The 17146-nt window shown below is 45.6% G+C and overlaps 1 protein-coding gene across 9 annotated transcripts in view; it reads left to right on the top strand.

Moving 5' to 3' along the window:
- TDRD1 (tudor domain containing 1) overlaps positions 1-17146 on the top strand; it is a 55549-nt gene that overhangs the window by 26852 nt on the left and 11551 nt on the right. For all 9 annotated transcript variants that reach the window (XM_069979747.1, XM_069979740.1, XM_069979741.1 and 6 more), the window contains 9 exons: positions 5997-6140; positions 6523-6694; positions 7245-7352; positions 10017-10199; positions 10292-10399; positions 11252-11422; positions 11498-11854; positions 15494-15604; positions 16298-16468. In XM_069979747.1, the coding sequence (XP_069835848.1) occupies positions 5997-6140; positions 6523-6694; positions 7245-7352; positions 10017-10199; positions 10292-10399; positions 11252-11422; positions 11498-11854; positions 15494-15604; positions 16298-16468 (1525 nt within the window). The remainder of the gene's footprint in view (positions 1-5996; positions 6141-6522; positions 6695-7244; positions 7353-10016; positions 10200-10291; positions 10400-11251; positions 11423-11497; positions 11855-15493; positions 15605-16297; positions 16469-17146) is intronic.

Here is a 17146-nt window from a genome sequence, read left to right as displayed (position 1 = left end):
AAAATTTGCATTTTATGAACTTTTAAATTCTCTGCTTCTAAAAAAAGAAAGTCACAGCACATAAATTAGTTACTAAGTCACATTACCAATATGTCTTCTTTATTCTGGCATAATTTGGTAAACATATTTTACTTTTTTAGGGTGTTATGGGGCTTAGAAATTTATCAGCAAATTATCACATTTTCGTGAAACTGATTTTTTTAGGGACCAGTTCTTTTTTTAAATGGATTTAGAAGTCTGGTATCCTGAAAACCCCCATAAGTGACCCCATTTTGGAAACTACACACCTTAAAGAATTAATCTAGGGGTATAATGAGCATTTTAACCCTACAGGGGCTGGAGGAAAGTATTCACAATTAGGCAGTAAAAAAATTGAAAATTTAAATTTTCCAATAATATATACGTTTAGATTAAAGTTTCTCATTTTCAAAAGGAATATGAGACAAAAAGCACCCCAAAATTTGTAATGCAGGTTCTCTTGAGTACAACGGTACCCCATATGTGGGCGTAAACCATTGTATGGGCACACAGCAGGGCTCAGAAGGAAGGGAGCGCCAATTAGCTTTTCCAATGCAGATTTTGCTGAAGAAGTTTCTGAGCGCCAGGTGCGTTTGCAGAGCCCCTGTAGTGTCAGCAGAGAGAAAACCCCCCATAAGTCACCCCATTTTGGAAAGTACACCCCTCAAAGAATTCATCTTGGTGTGTGGTGACCATTTTGACCCCACAGGTATTACAGGAAAGTATTCAAAAGAAGACAGTAAAAATGAAAAACTTGAATTCTTCCAATAATATGTTCGTTTAGTTTGAAATTTCTCAATTTCACGAGGAACAAGAGGAAAAAAGTACCCCAAAATTTGTAACGCAGGTTCTCCTGAGTACAATGGTACCCCATATGTGGGCATAAACCACTGCATGGGCACACAGGAGGGCTCAGAAGGGAAGGAGCGCCAATTAGCTTTTTCAATGCAGATTTTGCTGCAGAAGTTTCCGAGCGCCAGGTGCGTTTGCAGAGCCCCTGTAATGTCTGCAGAATAGAACCCCCCCAAAAGTCACTCCATTTTGGAAAGTGCACCCCTCAAAGTATTCATCTTGGTGTGTGGTGACCATTTTGACCCCACAGGTATTAGAGGAAAGTATTCAAAAGTAGACAGTAAAAATGAAAAACTCAAATTTTTCCAATATTATGTTCTTTTAGTTTGAAATTTCTCAATTTCACGAGGAACAAGAAGAAAAAAGTACCACAAAATTTGTAACGCAGGTTCTCCTGAGTACAATGGTACCCCATATGTGGGCGTAAACCACTGCATGGGCACACAGGAGGGCTCAAAATGGAAGGAGCGCCAATTAGCTTTTTCAATGCAGATTTTGCTGAAGAAGTTTCTGAGCGCCAGGTGCGTTTGCAGCGCCCCTGTAGTGCTAGCGGAGTAAAATCTCGCCATAAGTCACTCCATTTTGGAAAGTGCACCCCTCATAGAATTTATTTTGGGGTGTGGTGAGCATTTTGACCCCACAGGTATTTGAGGAAAGTATTCAAAAGTAGACAGTAAAAATGAAAAACTCGAATTTTTCCAATAATATGTTCCTTTAGTTTGAAATTTCTCAATTTCACGAGGAACAGGAGAGAAATGTCACCCCAATATATGTAAAGCAGGTTCTCCTGAGTAGAACGGTACCCCATATGTGGGCATAAACCACTGCATGGGCACACAGCCGGGCTCAGAAGGGAAGGAGCGCCAATTAGCATTTTCAGTGCAGATTTTTCTGAAGAAGTTTCTGAGCGCCAGGTGCGTTTGCTGAGCCCCTGTAGTGTCAGCAGAATAGATTCCCCCCAAAAGTCACCACATCTTGGAAAGAGCACCCCTCAAAGAATTCATCTTGGGGTGTGGTGACCATTTTTACCCCACAGGTATTAGAGGAAAGTATTCAAAATTGGCCAGTAAAAATGAAAAACTCGAATTTTTCCAATAATATGTTGGTTTAGTTTGAAATTTCTCAATTTGACGAGGAACAGGAGAGAAAACGTACCCCAAAATCTGTAACGCAGGTTCTCCTGAGTACAACGGTACCCCATATGTGGGCATAAACCACTGTATGGGCACACAGCAGGGCTCAGAAGGGAAGGAGCGCCAATTTACTGGAGCAAAACCGCAGCTAGTAATGGTTATTAGAATAGCGCAGTTACTAAAATAAGATAAAAAAAATTAGATTACAGGTAATGTGGGGTGGTTACGGGCAACCAGGGGTGGTTATGGGCAACCTGAGGTGGTTACAGGTAATCTGGGGTGGTTACGGACAACATGGGGTGGTCACGGGCAACCTGCTGTGATTACGGCAACCTGGGGTGGTTACAGGCAACGTGGGGTGGTTACAGGCAACGCGGGGTGGTTACGGGCAATGTGTGGTGGTTATGGGCAACGTGTGGTGGTCACGGGCAACCTGCTGTGGTTACGGCAACGTGGGGTGGTTACAGGCAACGTGGGGTGGTTACAGGCAACGTGGGCTGGTTACAGGCAACGTGGGCTGGTAACGGGCAACGTGGGCTGGTTACGGGCAACCTGCTGTGCTTACAGACAATCTGGGATGGTTACGGGAAACGTGGGGTGGTTACGGGCAACCTGCAGTGCTTACAGACAATCTGGGGTGGATACGGGCAACGTGGGGTGGTTACGGGCAACCTGCAATGCTTACAGACAATCTGGGGTGGTTACAGGCAACGTTGGCTGGTTACGGGCAACCTGCAGTGCTTACAGACAATCTGAGGTGGATACGGGCAACGTGGGGTGGTTACGCGCAACCTGCAGTGCTTACTGACAATCTGGGGTGGTTACGGGCAACGTGGGGTGGTTACGGGCAATGTGGGGTGGTTACGGATAAACTGAAGTTCTTATAGGCAATCTGGGGTGGGTACCTGTAATCTGACATGGGCACCGCAATCTGGAGGGGGTCATTGGCAATTTGGGGTGGTCAGAGGCAAGGTGCGGTGGTCAGAGGCGACGTGCGGTGGTCAGAGGCGACGTGCGGTGGTCAGAGGCGACGTGCGGTGGTCAGAGGCATTGTGGCGTGGTCAGAGGCATTGTGGCGTGGTCAGAGGCATTGTGGCGTGGTCAGAGGCATTGTGGCGTGGTCAGAGGCATCGTGGCGTGGTCAGAGGCATTGTGGCGTGGTCAGAGGCAACGCGCAGTGGTTACGTGCAATCTGGGGGGGTTACATGTAATCTGGCATGATTACGGGGAACCTGGGGGGGTTATGTGCAACCTGGAAGGGTTACAGACAATCTGGGATTGTTACTGATAAACTGAAGTGCTTATAGGTAATCTGGGGTGGGTACATGTAATTTGGGGTGGTTACGGGCAATCTGGAGGGGGTCACTGGCAATTTGGGGTGGTTACGGGCAACGTGCGGTGGTTACGGGCAACGTGCGGTGGTTACGGGCAACGTGCGGTGGTTACGGACAACGTGCGGTGGTTACGGGCAACGTGCGGTGGTTACGGACAACGTGCGGTGGTTACGGGCAACGTGCGGTGGTTACGGACAACGTGCGGTGGTTACGGGCAACGTGCGGTGGTTACGGGTAATCTGGGGAGGGGTTAGGGGTAATTTGGGAGTAAACTGCAATTATTACTATAATAAAAAGTGTGTGTTTTATTTTTTTGTATGTTTGTCACTTTTTGTACTTTACATATTCATTTTCACTGTATTACTATGATTACTGTGATATTTTCTATCTCAGTAATCATAGTTCAGTGACAGAGACCAAATTGGTCTCTGTCACTTTAAATTTTCAGAGTTGGCTGGTTGTGAAGCGCATGCGCACTTCATAACCAGCCAGGACGTCGAGGAGGAAGGAGCTCCGTCGATCCGGTGAGTATATGGGGAAGGGGGGGGTGACTGGGGGACGGGGGTGACAGGGGGGGTGGGGGGCGACTTGGGGGGTGGGGGGACATCACTTTTTATCCCCTGTCACCAATCATTCATGGTGACAGGGGATAAAAAGTGCCGGGAGCACATGGCACAAGCGATCAGCGGTATATAGTATATACCGCTGATCGCTTGTACCGGGACCCCACAGGGGGGTCCCCGATGACTGCCCCATGCTCTCCGCTACCTCCGGTGGCGGAGAGCATGGGGCTTTCATTCATTTTAACCTTTTAATCGCTGTGAACCGACGTTAGTCGGTTCACAGCGATAGCGGCGGCCATCTTGGAAATGATGGCCGCCGGGGGAGGGGGGTTAGTTATCGGGGCACTAGGGGGGGCTGATCTGAGGTCTGGGGGATACTTATTTCATCTCCCCCCGCCGTAGATTCACGGCGGGGGGAGATGAAAGGTGGCGGCGGCACCGGTACTCTCATTTACCGACGGTCGCCGCTATAACGTTAATAGCGGCGATCGTCGGTAAGGGGGGGGGGCCGGGACGGACCTCACACACTGCCCCAACCCCTCAGCTACCTCCGGTAGCCGGGGGGATGGGGTGGGGGCCGTCCCGGCCCCGCAGCCTTATTCTCTGCCATCGCCGTAAAAAGCTGATGGCAGCAGAATAAGGCCCATTAGTGACCGCCGTAGAAAGCCGTATCGGCGGTCACTAAGGGGTTAAGAGTGGGTGATGTCTATTAGACAAAGGGATGTATTAGGAAGGTGGATTAGGGAGGGTTTAATTTTGCCTGGCTAGAATACCCCTTCAAGTGGGATGCACTGCAATAGTAGGTACAGCCACTACCACATGTATGACAGTGCGCCTCGTAATGTAAAGAGCCGATATTGCTCGTGTGAGTGATTGGCGGTGAATGCTAGGAGTCAGACCTAAACACATTTGATGGTAGTGGCCTGTCCTAACTTTGGTCCAGCAATAAAAAAGCAAAAGAAAGTCCCAGAAAGCATCTTTAAAGTGTCACTGTCATTTGTGAAAACTTTTGAGATGTCATAGAGACATAGAGATATATGAAAGGTACCAGGTGTCTCCTTGCCCTAACAGTTGGAATTGAGAACTGCAGCTGACAGATTCTCTTTAAAGGGGTTATCCAGTGCTACAAAAACATGGCCACTTTCTTTCAGAGACAACACGACTCTGTCTCCAGTTCAGGTGTGGTTTTCAGTTAAGCTCCATTCACTTCAATGGAACTGAGCAGCAAAAGCTGCACCCAAGCTAGAGACAAGAGTGGAGCTGTCTCTGGAAGAAAGTGGCCATGTTTTTGTAGTGCTGGCTAACCCTTTAAAACATAACTGTCATAAATGTCATTTTTCAGAGATCAATAAAGATCAATAGGACAAGTGATTTTAAGAAACTCTGTAATAGGTTTTATTAAGCAAAAGACTTTCCTTCTGTACTCAAAAAGCTGTTTTACAGCCTCCCCCCGCCCCTCACTTCAGAAGAAGCAGGATTTTTGTGTCCATAATACTATATTGAGAGGGAAGCGGTCGAGGGGGGTGAGTGAGCATGAAGAGGAGAAAAGGCAGCTCTGCACAGCACATTATCCTGCAATCTTATCTAACCAAGATCCCAGATAAGCACTGACCTTTCTGACCTGTGAATCCAGTTTTGTATGTGCCCAGATAGTCTCCAAACTGCACAGCTGCTTCTCTCCTCTTCCTGTTCACTCATCCCCCTCGGGCTCTCACCCCAAAAACTTTTGACATGTCATAGAGATATATGAAAGGTACCATGTCAAACGTTTTAATCGGTCCGGGTCTGAATGCTCTGTGCCACGTAATATCAGTTGAGCTCCATAGACTTACATAGACAATAAGACAGAGCCCGACTGATCACATGACACAGGCCGTGGAGAGGACCATGCTTAGCGCGGTCTTCTCCTGGCTTGTTTTCCCAATCAGTATAGGTCTGAAAGCTTAGACCCGGACCAATCAAAATTTTTGACGTGTCTCTATGACGTCTCTATGACTTTTTAAAGGTTTTTCTAAACAACAGTGGCGCTTTAATTGTCTGTTGAAATTAATGCAACAATAGTTAACTAAATGGTATTTGGTCTTTTCTATTTCCAGCAATGGTACAGAGCTCTGGTGTGCAATGTGGAGAAGACCTTGAGAACAGCACATGTTTTGTATCTGGATTATGGAAATACAGAAAGTGTCAGCCTGGACATTGTGCAGCCAGTGCATAAAGATGTGGAACTGATCCCTCCTTGTGTAAGTCGAGCACCGCCTGCTGGAGGGGTTGTGTTGTCCACCTTGGGGTTCTTGAATGGACATATATTTCGTTTTTTGGTGACATCACAGTAGCTTCCTATGCACCTCCACATGCAGTAAAACAATACATGAGCGAATACTTAACGCCTTTGCTCCCCCAACTCTGCTGCTCTTCTGAAGTCTCGCTCCCTGCTCTGTGATTGGCTGGGCAGGGAGCATATGTTACCAAATGAAGCAATAACGCACAAACCATCAGACAGCTGCAGCATCGGGGGAGGTAAGTATGCTCTCTTTTATTGTCTTGCGGCATTGGAGGCACATAGGAAACTATTGGGTATTCCTAGAAAATCTGTTAGATTGTGACTCTCTCTATGTTCCTTAGGCTCTACATTGCTGCTTGGCGCACGTCACTGCTCCACCTTTTGGCTGGTCCTCAGAATGCCTTGTAGAAGTCAAGAAACTTCTTGTAGGGTCCAAGCTGCTGATCCGCATCACTGATGTAATTTCAGGGGAACTTCCACTATACATGGTTGATGTATCTTTAATTGAGTCGGGTACGTGAGTTGCTTGAAGATATATATAGGGGAAGTGATCTGTTAATGCAATAATACCAACTTTTGTGTCTAGTTGTATTTCTTAAAATACATTCTTCACCCATGTTTAGTTAGGCAGTCACTGTCATTTTAAATGCCTTATCCTACTATGTAATTCCTAAAGTATTTGTAATTCACTTCTTGCAAAGAAGCATGACTTCATATTCCTAAAAAACAAAAGCTCTTAATATGTTGACCACAAGGTGTCTCACTTTCTGGGAAACTGCTGCTCACTGCCTGGTACGGCAACTGGTTCCCACACCAAGACACTGGATGTGGGGGCGGGGCTTAGATAGTGCTATGTGTGGAAAAGCGTCTGGACTGTGTGCATCCATCCTAAGTTGTCTTTCTCCTCCAAGAGGGTTTCTCTTTCTACAAGTCATCTACAACTTTTCTAATTTCAAACAATTTCTCCATTAGCTGTGAGGTAGAAGGTGTATGTTGTGCGACTATTCTTGTATTTAATGTTCATTGCAATTTCTCTCCATTTCTTATTCCTTATTATTTACAGGGAAGCATGTGAATAAAATAATAATTGAGAAGGGTTATTCATTCCCGCCCCAGAACAAAGGCAATGGAAAAGTCGACAATCCGGAGACAGGTCTGCAGGAGATGGAAGGTACCAGTTTTAAACTTTTAATGACTACAATACTACTTTTGTCTGCGGGGCAAAAGTAGCCTGGTCTCCTGTGCAGAGTATAAGGGCTACTTGGATGCACGACATCAAGGTCCTGCTCTAATTATCAAAAGCAGAGAAACCTTCCAGCCTCATGGTTTAACCCCTTTAGATGCTGATTATTATATCACAATAAAATAAATAGAGCCGTGGGTATGGCACATGACCCGTGCCTCCATTCATTCCTATGGAGTCACTCCTATGGAGCCTCAGCTCTCTTCGATATCTCCATAGGAATGAATTGGGCCCCAGCTGCTGTGTTATGACTAGAGCTATGGGTACCTTCTACTTTTTTTGTCTGTACTTTAGCCACAAGCAGCATGCAACCTGCAGTGTGAACAGAGTCACAGATGTGCTGCCGATTTTTTTTTCTGTTGAATGTGGGGGATGTGGCTACCTCCTGTTGGCTTGCACTCCACCCATGTCCCAAGGATGCTATAAAAAGAGATAATTTGGCTCCTATCTGCCCAGTTGTAGGCTTATTCAGCCCAGGAGAGGCCATTGGTAGTGTGAAAATGCTAGAGTAGGGACCATGTCTCGAGGACGCCTTAACGTGGCGACATGGTACACTCTGTTTGATCAAATAATTTGCTAAGATCCTCACTTTTTAATATTTACAAAGCAGGTGTTTACCGTGTGTACGCTGGGAGGATTATATGCGGTGAGCCCCTGCACCTGTCGGTTGCTGTTGCACTTTCAGTTTTTTTGTCTGTACTTAAGCCACAAGCAGCGTGCAACCTGCAGTGTGAACAGTCACAGATGTGCTGCCAATTTTTTATTTCTTTTTTAGAGCTGTGGGTACGGCACGTGACCCGGGGTTCTATTCATAACACAGAGGCCACGGCCCGATACAGAGCTCGGATGGGGGTACGGAGGTCACACCCACCTCTTACTTATCCCCTGTTCTGTGCATAGGGAAAAGGTTTTTTTTTTCCCGAACAACCTCTTTAGGGATTTGAAGTTTTTACATTGTGGTTGCCCCCTCTATAAGATAGGGTTGACCTATGGGAGAGAGAATATGAATTACCTGCAGCTTTTCTTCTGTAATTGTAGTTGTCTACAATAGAGAAACTATAACTAGAATGCAAATAATACACTAATGAGAGTATATAGATGTTTATGGTATGTGCAGGAACAGCCTCTAGGGGGAGATAGCCACTAGACAGAGAAGTTTTGAAGTGACGTATCGCAATACAATCGTATACATACTAAAATCAAAACACTTTCCAGTGTCCATTTTGATGTTTTTTTCAAGCCAAAAGTGATAATGCTGAAATAAGTAAAACGTATTGTGATAATATTTTGAGTAGTACCTGTCATGGTGTACGCAGACCCGATCAGCGTGCAATTGATTCTGCTGTGGTGCAGGGTCAGTACTGTGCATGAGCTCCATTCTGATCCAATAGGGATTGTGCACAGAACAGACCTGCTGTGGCCATATGTATGGATACCCAAACTTTCAGAGACAGAATCTTTGGCACGTCGATTGGGCCAGCGTACTTCATGACAGGTACCCTTTATTTGGTTATCTGTCATCTGTCCATCACCCTGAGGTTATACCCTCATAAGATTTTTGGTAATCTTTTTGTGACATTAGCATTGTAATTTAAAGGGGACATTTACTGTGGAGCTTTAGGTCCTGAAGCTCACAAATGTCCCTCATAATAGTGTGTCACCCACAGCCCCCCATATCAGTGGGTCATCTACTGTCTTATTGTAACTGCTGCAGATGTCCCCATTATATTGTGTCATCCACAGATGCTCACATAAGTGTCCCAGCTGCAGTTACCCACCTCCTTGTTATCTCTGTGCTGGTAGCTGTGATAGTATTGCATATATTGTGTTTCCCTGAGAATAAGAATCTTATATTTTTAGCTACCAAAGATACGCTAGGCCTTATTTTCAGGGGATGTCTTATTTTTCCTTGAGGAAGAATTCACATTTCACATGCTCAGCGGGGACAGCGTAAAGTAGGGTGGCTTTCAGCCACCAGGGGGAGTTACCCACAGCACACTCGTGCAGCACAGCAGGGACAGTATACGTTATGGAGGCTTCCAGCTACAGTGGGAGCTTACCACAGCACACTTGTACAGCACAGCGGGGACAGTGTATGGTATGGCGGCAGGTGTCAAGAAAACGGCAGACTGTGTGCAGCTCTACATCTATCCGTAGGGGACGGCTGGGCATGGCTGCAGGCGACAGGCCTCCTAATGCCTTGCACATTTACAAGAGACAGTCGCGGAAGGGAACATAACTGTTGGCGGCAGGTGGCGGTCTTCATGTCCTGCATGCAGCTGCTCTGCAACGGACAGTGATGGTAGAGTACAACGGCAGCGGGCTAAGAAGAATCACAGCTGCATGCCCTGGTGTTCTGTTCAGCGGGCATGCTTCCAAACAAAAAGATATTCCTTTCAGGGGAGGCCTTATATTTAGCAATCCAGCAAAACCTCTACTAGGTCTTATTTTCAGGGGAAACGATACACTGCTCCCCTTTAGCATTAGTAGGGGCACATGGTCTTTTTGCTTTAGGTCACGGTTTTGTTTTCCTGTTCAGAACTTCATGACCTATCTATGTGTCCTATTAACATTGTTGATCTATTTCTCAAGTTCCCAGATTGATAAAACAGACAGAGATGCCTGACTTGATGCAGGGGGATGTCTGTAAAAAGAGCGCCACTCCAAAACCAGAGACCCTGTCCTCGTTGCTCTGTGTAGGGGACGACTTTAAGGCTTGTGTCACTATCGTCCACAACCCCGAGATGTTTTTCTGTCAGCGGTTGGAAAATGCACGTAAGTCTGTGTGTAATATCCTATAGCATAGAACATATACACAGCTGGAAGGTTATAGCTGTACGTACTAAACTCATCTCCTGACTTTCCAGAGCAACTTACAGATGTTATGGTAATGATGCACCAACGTTATAGCACCTCAGTCCCATCTCCTGGGTTCCTGCCGGCTGTTGGGGAGATATGTGTCGCACAGTTCACTGGTAAGTAGCAGTGTTCGGCAGATTCACCCTCCATAGCATTTTTGGACCTGGAGATTTACACTAGTCCCTGGCTCTCATGACAATGCAGTGGCACTCTGCAGTCATGAAGGATGCCATGGACGCTATTGACCAAGCCAGTTGTTAAAGGGGTTATCCGGCATTATAAAATGTTTTATGTAACTGTTGGAAAATAGAATATCTAATGCTTACCTCTCTGTGCTCCCCTGGTGTCCTTTTGTGACGTCTCCACTGTCTGACTGCAGCCGCTGCCACGTCTGAGGTAAACTGCTTTCTGAAGTGACAGCCTACTCAGCCAATCAATGGCGGTGGCGCTGCCCTATCTCAGTCAGTGATGAACAGTTTGTCACTCCCAAGGCGGCTGCAGTCTTGGAAGTCAACGTCGACAATGGAGACGCTACAACAGGACACCGGAGGAGAGCAAAGAGGTAAGCATAAGATGTTTATTAAGTGTACCAACACGGCAGTATTGTTATCTCAGATCCTGGTCATTGCTGTCAGGTGTCTGCTGTAATACAGAAACGGCAGCTGCCACACGTGAGTGGCATCCATATTTACATAACACCCTTGACCCATATGCGTTTAGCATGTTAATAAAATGGGCTTAGGTTGTTCCTAAAGAACCTACAGTAAGTTCAGCACTTGACTCCCGATGTCTGGAGAAGATGGATGCAGCCCTAGGGGTCTGTGCGGCCCTGAACTTACTGTACGCTCACTCATCTCTACTTTCTCTACAATTCTTTCTTTCTCATGCATTTTTGCGCTTTCTTTATATAGTACGGGTAGGTGAATCGGTCTAGTAACTAATAGTCATTTGTGTGGTCTTTTCCACAGAGGACAATACCTGGTACAGAGCCAGTGTAGTGAGACGTGTGTCAGAGGAGTCCCTGCTGGTTGGATACTTAGATTTTGGAAACACTGAGATTTTGCCCATATCAAGAGTGCGTCGTATTGAACCTGATCTCCTATCCATTCCTTTCCAAGCTACTCAGTGTTGTCTGGCAGGTAAGAACCCCCAGCCATGGCCTGCCATGTTTAACCCAGGGGATAGGATTAAACCTGATGTTGTTTTCTCTCCAGGTGTGAAACCTCCCTCAGGCGAATGGACCTCCGAAGCTATAGAGTCATTCAAGGTTCTGGTTATGAATAAGATACTGTCTGCCTCTGTCGTGGCTAACTGTGGTGAAGTTCTAACTCTGGAGCTGGTGGATGAATCTGTCACACCCAAGATCTCCATATCACAGCATCTCATTGAGGCTGGCCTGGCAGTGCCCAACACCCAGGACTGTGAGAGTCCACAAGAAGATGCCAGTCAGCCTGAGGACTATGCTGTGCAGCTGAGGTGGGCAGAACTTCCTCTTGGACAAGAGACAGAAGTATTAGTGTGCATGCTGCAGAACCCTGGCGTATTCTTCTGCCATATTCACAATCAGACAGGTAAGGGTTTTTTTCCGTTTGGAGTTGCCCATTGGACCTATTAGGGAATACACAAAGCATGTCAGGTGTGTTTCTTACTTTTCCCACTAACAAGAGAATCACATGTAAGGGGAACCATGGTTTCCTGTGCTATTTCTTCTTGTATTTCTCTCTGATAAGTAGGTGGGGTTGAGAAAGACATGTTCTTCCCTCTAATGGTTCCCAGCTTGGTACAGTTTCCCTGTGCTGTCCTCTGCTCTCTGGAAGCATCGGTTGGACATGTCACATTTGGTCTGTCTCTTCCAGGACTTCTGCCATTGGCACCTCTCTTCTAGTTTGATGTCAGCCTAGGGTAACACACAGGGGCCAAACTACTCACATAAAGAAACTGGGAATTGTACCACACAGCACCATTGTGGTTGTCCTGATCTAAGGTTAAAGCATTACTGTCACTTTAAGAAAAAAACTTTAGACACATTACACAAGCGTCAAACAATTTAATTGGTTGGGGATTGGCTGTTAAGTCCCTCACATATCATTAGACCATTAGCCAGGAGATGTGTACAGTCAGATATAAAAATTAGTTCTTTTATTCTATCTGTTCCTATTTTCTGACAATTTTTTTTATTTCACTTTTTGTACATTGTTATGGGGGCGGCCATATTGCCTGGGCTGTTCTTAACAGCGTTTAGTGACATGCTTTACGGCATGACTCATGGACATAGACGACAATAGACAGACTCTGTCCACTTGAGATGAATGTGAGACATTACTGAGCGCGCCGTGACCTGTGAAGAGGTCATTACATAGGGAGCTGCTATTGTCTCCTCTATCTACTGGTGTCACATGACGCTGCAATGCTGTACAGTTCACTGCACAGTTCACCGCTGTACTGCAGCCTCCTCTTATCACCACAGACACAACAGGAAGTCTCAGCTTAGTTTTAGCTCTAGTGGTGAGAATGAAAACTGCAAGATACCAGGATTATTTTAGAATGTAGATGGAAATCAGAAGAAAACATCACCAAAAATTCTTTAAAAATGTTTAACATAAAAACACCATTTAGACAAGAAGTCATTTTCTGATGAAACTGTCCCTTTAACACTTTCCATCCCGCTGCTGTATCCAGCTCCTTGCAGGATATGTCTCCATAAACTTTAATAGATGGCATAACCACAGAACCGTAAGAAGTAACATTATGCTTTGGGTCAATATGAATACTATATCAAATTTTTATAGTTTTTGTATATATAGCTATTAATTTTTTTTTTTACTTTTCTGTCGACAGAGCTGTGTGAGGGCTTGTTTTTTGCTTCATCATTTTGGGTACATATCTTTTTTTTTAATGCGAATGGACCATCAGGTGCATCTCTGAGCTTTTTTTTTACCTTAAGGGATCGGCGGTGGTACGGTCCTTCTTTAATTAACTGGCTTTCCGCACACAGTGCCATAGTGCGCATAGTGTAGCGTTATCCCCTTCCCTCTGTGATGCAGCTCTATTGATTCTAATAATGCTGGGTCACAGAGGGAGGGAGGGGTTTCGTCAGCACTGCTCCCAGTGCTTTGGGACGAGCCGGTGCTCCCGAAAAGACCAGCGCTGAGGCTGTTCAAAAAAAGTATTGCGCCACTGGCATCCCATGCCAATATGTTAAGGTAAAAAAAACGCACAGCGATATACCTGATGGCCCATTCACTTTAAGGCTATGTTCACACTGTGTATATGTCCGGCCGCATATTTTCGCGGCCGGACATATACGCGGTAAACTCCGGACGGGGATTTACGCTACTTGCGGCCGGCTACGTACGGAGCGCGAACTTACGCCCGAAGTCTACTTACGCTTCCTGAGCGCCCTACTTAGCGATCTGACAGCGGTCTTTTACTTGGAAAGCTTCTCCTAGCCCTGGACACCCCACAGAACCTTTTGGATCGGCACAAAAAGCTGCAAAAATGAAATCACCACTTCGTACGGGACCGCATGTTACGCTACGGGCGTAAGTTACGGCATTTTCGTCCTCAAACAACAGTCTGGCTCATTTTTTATATCCGTATCATATACTTTCCATTGTACGCAAACTATGTAAGTCTCCGGACGCTTATTCACGGAACGCGCTACGTCCGGAGACGTACGTAGTGTGAACATAGCCTAAGGCTGGGTTCACACTACTTATATTTCAGTCAGTATTGTGGTCCTCATATTGCAACCAAAACCAGGAGTGGATTAAAAACACAGAAAGGATCTGTTCACACAATGGTGAAATTGAGTGGATGGCCGCCATATAACGGTAAATAACTGCCATTATTTCAATACAACGGCCGTTGTTTTAAAATAACAGCAAATATTTGCCATTAAATGGCGGCCATCCACTCAATTACAACATTGTGTGAACAGAGCCTTTCTGTGTTTTTAATCCACTCCTGGTTTTGGTTGCAATATGAGGACCACAATACTGACTGAAATATATGTAGTGTGAACCCAGCCTTAGGGTGCGTTCACACTTACCGGATCTGCAGCGGATTTCACACTGCGGATTCGCAGCGAGATCCGCTGCAGATCCAGTCCCATTGATTCCTATAGAGCACGTACTCGCAGCGGGATTGCTCATACCCTGCTCTATGCTCCGGTGTTGATGGCGATTTGGGCTGGCAGCTGCAATTCCCCACTGTTAGGGATAAGTCCTCAACACCGGAGCATAAATCGGGGTATGAGCCTGCACAGTAGGACTCATACCCTGCTCTGATGACAGCTCTCGTGATCCCGGCATGGTGACGCAGCGCCGGGCAGAGCAGAGGAGGCGAGGCTGTGCGGCAAGCGATCCTGCATTAGAATAAGAGGCGTGCTAGCATAAACAAAGGAGGCACGTCACAGAGGGGGGTGGAGATTAGCTTGAATTATAGCCGCCGGGCCTCCGGTGCTTCACCGCGGCTAATTAGCATATCCATATATCGGCAAAAATAACGGGAATCAGGGGGCGGATTAAAATAAGCTCCATGGCGCCTGACTGTACACTGCAGCGCCGACAGGATCGTATGTATAACTCATTATTACTATTCTCATGGTACATCCTCTTTAATCCCCCGCAGCCCCGCCACCGAGAGCATACATTACCTGCTCTGGCGACGCGGCTGCCTATGAGCCTGACCCGGCAAACCAGGTAATGTATTCTCTTGGCGGCAGGGCTGCGGGGGGTTAAAGCACATACAGCGGGATGTCAATCCCGCTGCAAGTATGTGCTCTAGAGGAATGAATGGGACTGGATCCACAGCGGATCTAGCTGTAAATCCACAGCGAGAAATCCGCTGCAGATTCGGTAGGTGTGAATGCACCCTAACACAGGATAAACAAAGCACCAATTTTAACTTATACTTTTCCACTGTTTCCCATGATATTGTTTCCATAGTTCAGCTGTTTTGGTGCAGCCATATAAACTATGGTTATCCATTGCATATTGCCTCATGTAGGTAGTGTGTGTGCGAGCGACAGCGGTGAATTGTCTGATGGAGCTTTTTGAAGGCTGAATAAACAAGCAGCGACCATGGAGATCAGCACTCAGTATCCCGGCAGTGTTGGTCTGTCTATGATGTGCTTTGGTTTAGTACCTTCCCTTTATTTAGTTGTTGGATTTTTTGATTATTTTAATTTTTGTTTCTTTTTCCTGCAGATTTACAATTTCTAAATAAGCTGAATATAACCCTTGGGGAGTATTGTATGCAGCACAAGTCAGAGGCCTATCATCCTGCCAGGGAGGAGATCTGTGGAGCATATTATGCCGGTAAGAGGCACATTACAATGGCACCTCCAATAATAATATTGTAACAGAACAATTGTTTTCCCATTGTCTTTTATTGTTTAGTTAACCTGGGCATGTAAAGTTATTTAAGAGATTTTTAGAAGTTTAGAAGTTATATAGTTTTGTAAATTATCTCTATTAAGCAATCTCCGGTCTTCCAGTACTCATCGGCTGCTGAATGTCCTGCAGGAAGTGGTGTATTCTCTCCAGTATGACGCAGTGCTCTCTGCTGCCACCTCTGTTCATGTCAGGAACTGTGCAGAACAGCAGCCAATCCCCATAGAAAACCTCTCCTGCTCTGGACAGTTCCTGACATGGACAGAGGTGGCAGCAGAGAGCACTGTGTCAGATGGGAAACAATACACCACTTCCTGCTGGACATACAGCAGCTAATAAGTACTGGAAGAGTGCCCCTTTAAGTATATAAAGATGCTCCAAATTTATGAAACAGCCATTGGGATCACATTATTAGACTGTCTTGTCCAAGTTAACTCTCTTCACACATTCAGTAAATGTGCTCCATCGTCTCCTGTTAGTCTACAGTCTTTATACCATCACAGTTTCATACGAGCCTGGCTTAATAATAAAATCTACCCATACTTGTGTCGGCTGCACAAATGTGCTGTTTTTGTGTTTTTATGTGGTAATGGTTTATGCATCGTCTCTCTTTTATAGGTGACAGGAACTGGTACAGAGCCCAGGTAAAAGATTTCACTCCTTCCGGTGATGCAAAAATCCTGTTTTTGGATTATGGAAACATAGAAGACGCGTCGCTGGACAAACTGTGCAAGATACCCTCCAGCTTCCTAGAGTTTCCATTTCAAGCCATTTGCTGTAGTTTGTTTGGTGAGTGTAGCTTTTTATTGGGCAGCACACACTAATACATGGTGGAGTTGTGGACAGATAATGTCTTAGATTGGGCGTGAAGGACGCAGTATGACGAAACCATAAATCCTACATTACGGCTGTCTCGTAAATTCATAAAAGCCAAAAAGTTGCTAATAATAGAGCAACAAAACACAGTAATCACTGAACTCAAGGAGAACAGCGTTTTGAGACTCGTAACTGAGGCTCCACGGACTCTTGTTTTGCATAATAATAGAGCAAAACAAACTGTTGCATGAAAAAAATATAGGCCCTATTATACCTAACCAATATTGGCACATCCAGCCAACACCTGGCAACAGTTTGAAAGATCACAATAGCCACAGCGACTGTCTGCCGCACACTGCTCCATGTAATAGGAGGGGTGGCAGCAGACCGTATAGTCTAAGGGACCTATTACACGGAGCGATTTTTAATGATTAACGGCTAACGATAATTATTTGCATATGAGATTGTTTATTGTTAACCTGAAATCGTTATTCATATTACACAGAACAATCAATAGATACGATGATTTGTTTATTCCCTCTGATCCTAGCAAAACAATGAACAATGTGCAATTACATTGAACGATTAGTGAACAATGTGGAACTTGAGCGAACAAATGTGGAATTACAGCGAACGATTAGCAAACGTTCA

Source organism: Dendropsophus ebraccatus, chromosome 8 (assembly GCF_027789765.1).
Source record: "Dendropsophus ebraccatus isolate aDenEbr1 chromosome 8, aDenEbr1.pat, whole genome shotgun sequence".
Lineage (NCBI taxonomy): Eukaryota > Metazoa > Chordata > Amphibia > Anura > Hylidae > Dendropsophus > Dendropsophus ebraccatus.
This window is presented reverse-complemented; position numbering and strand designations above follow the sequence as displayed.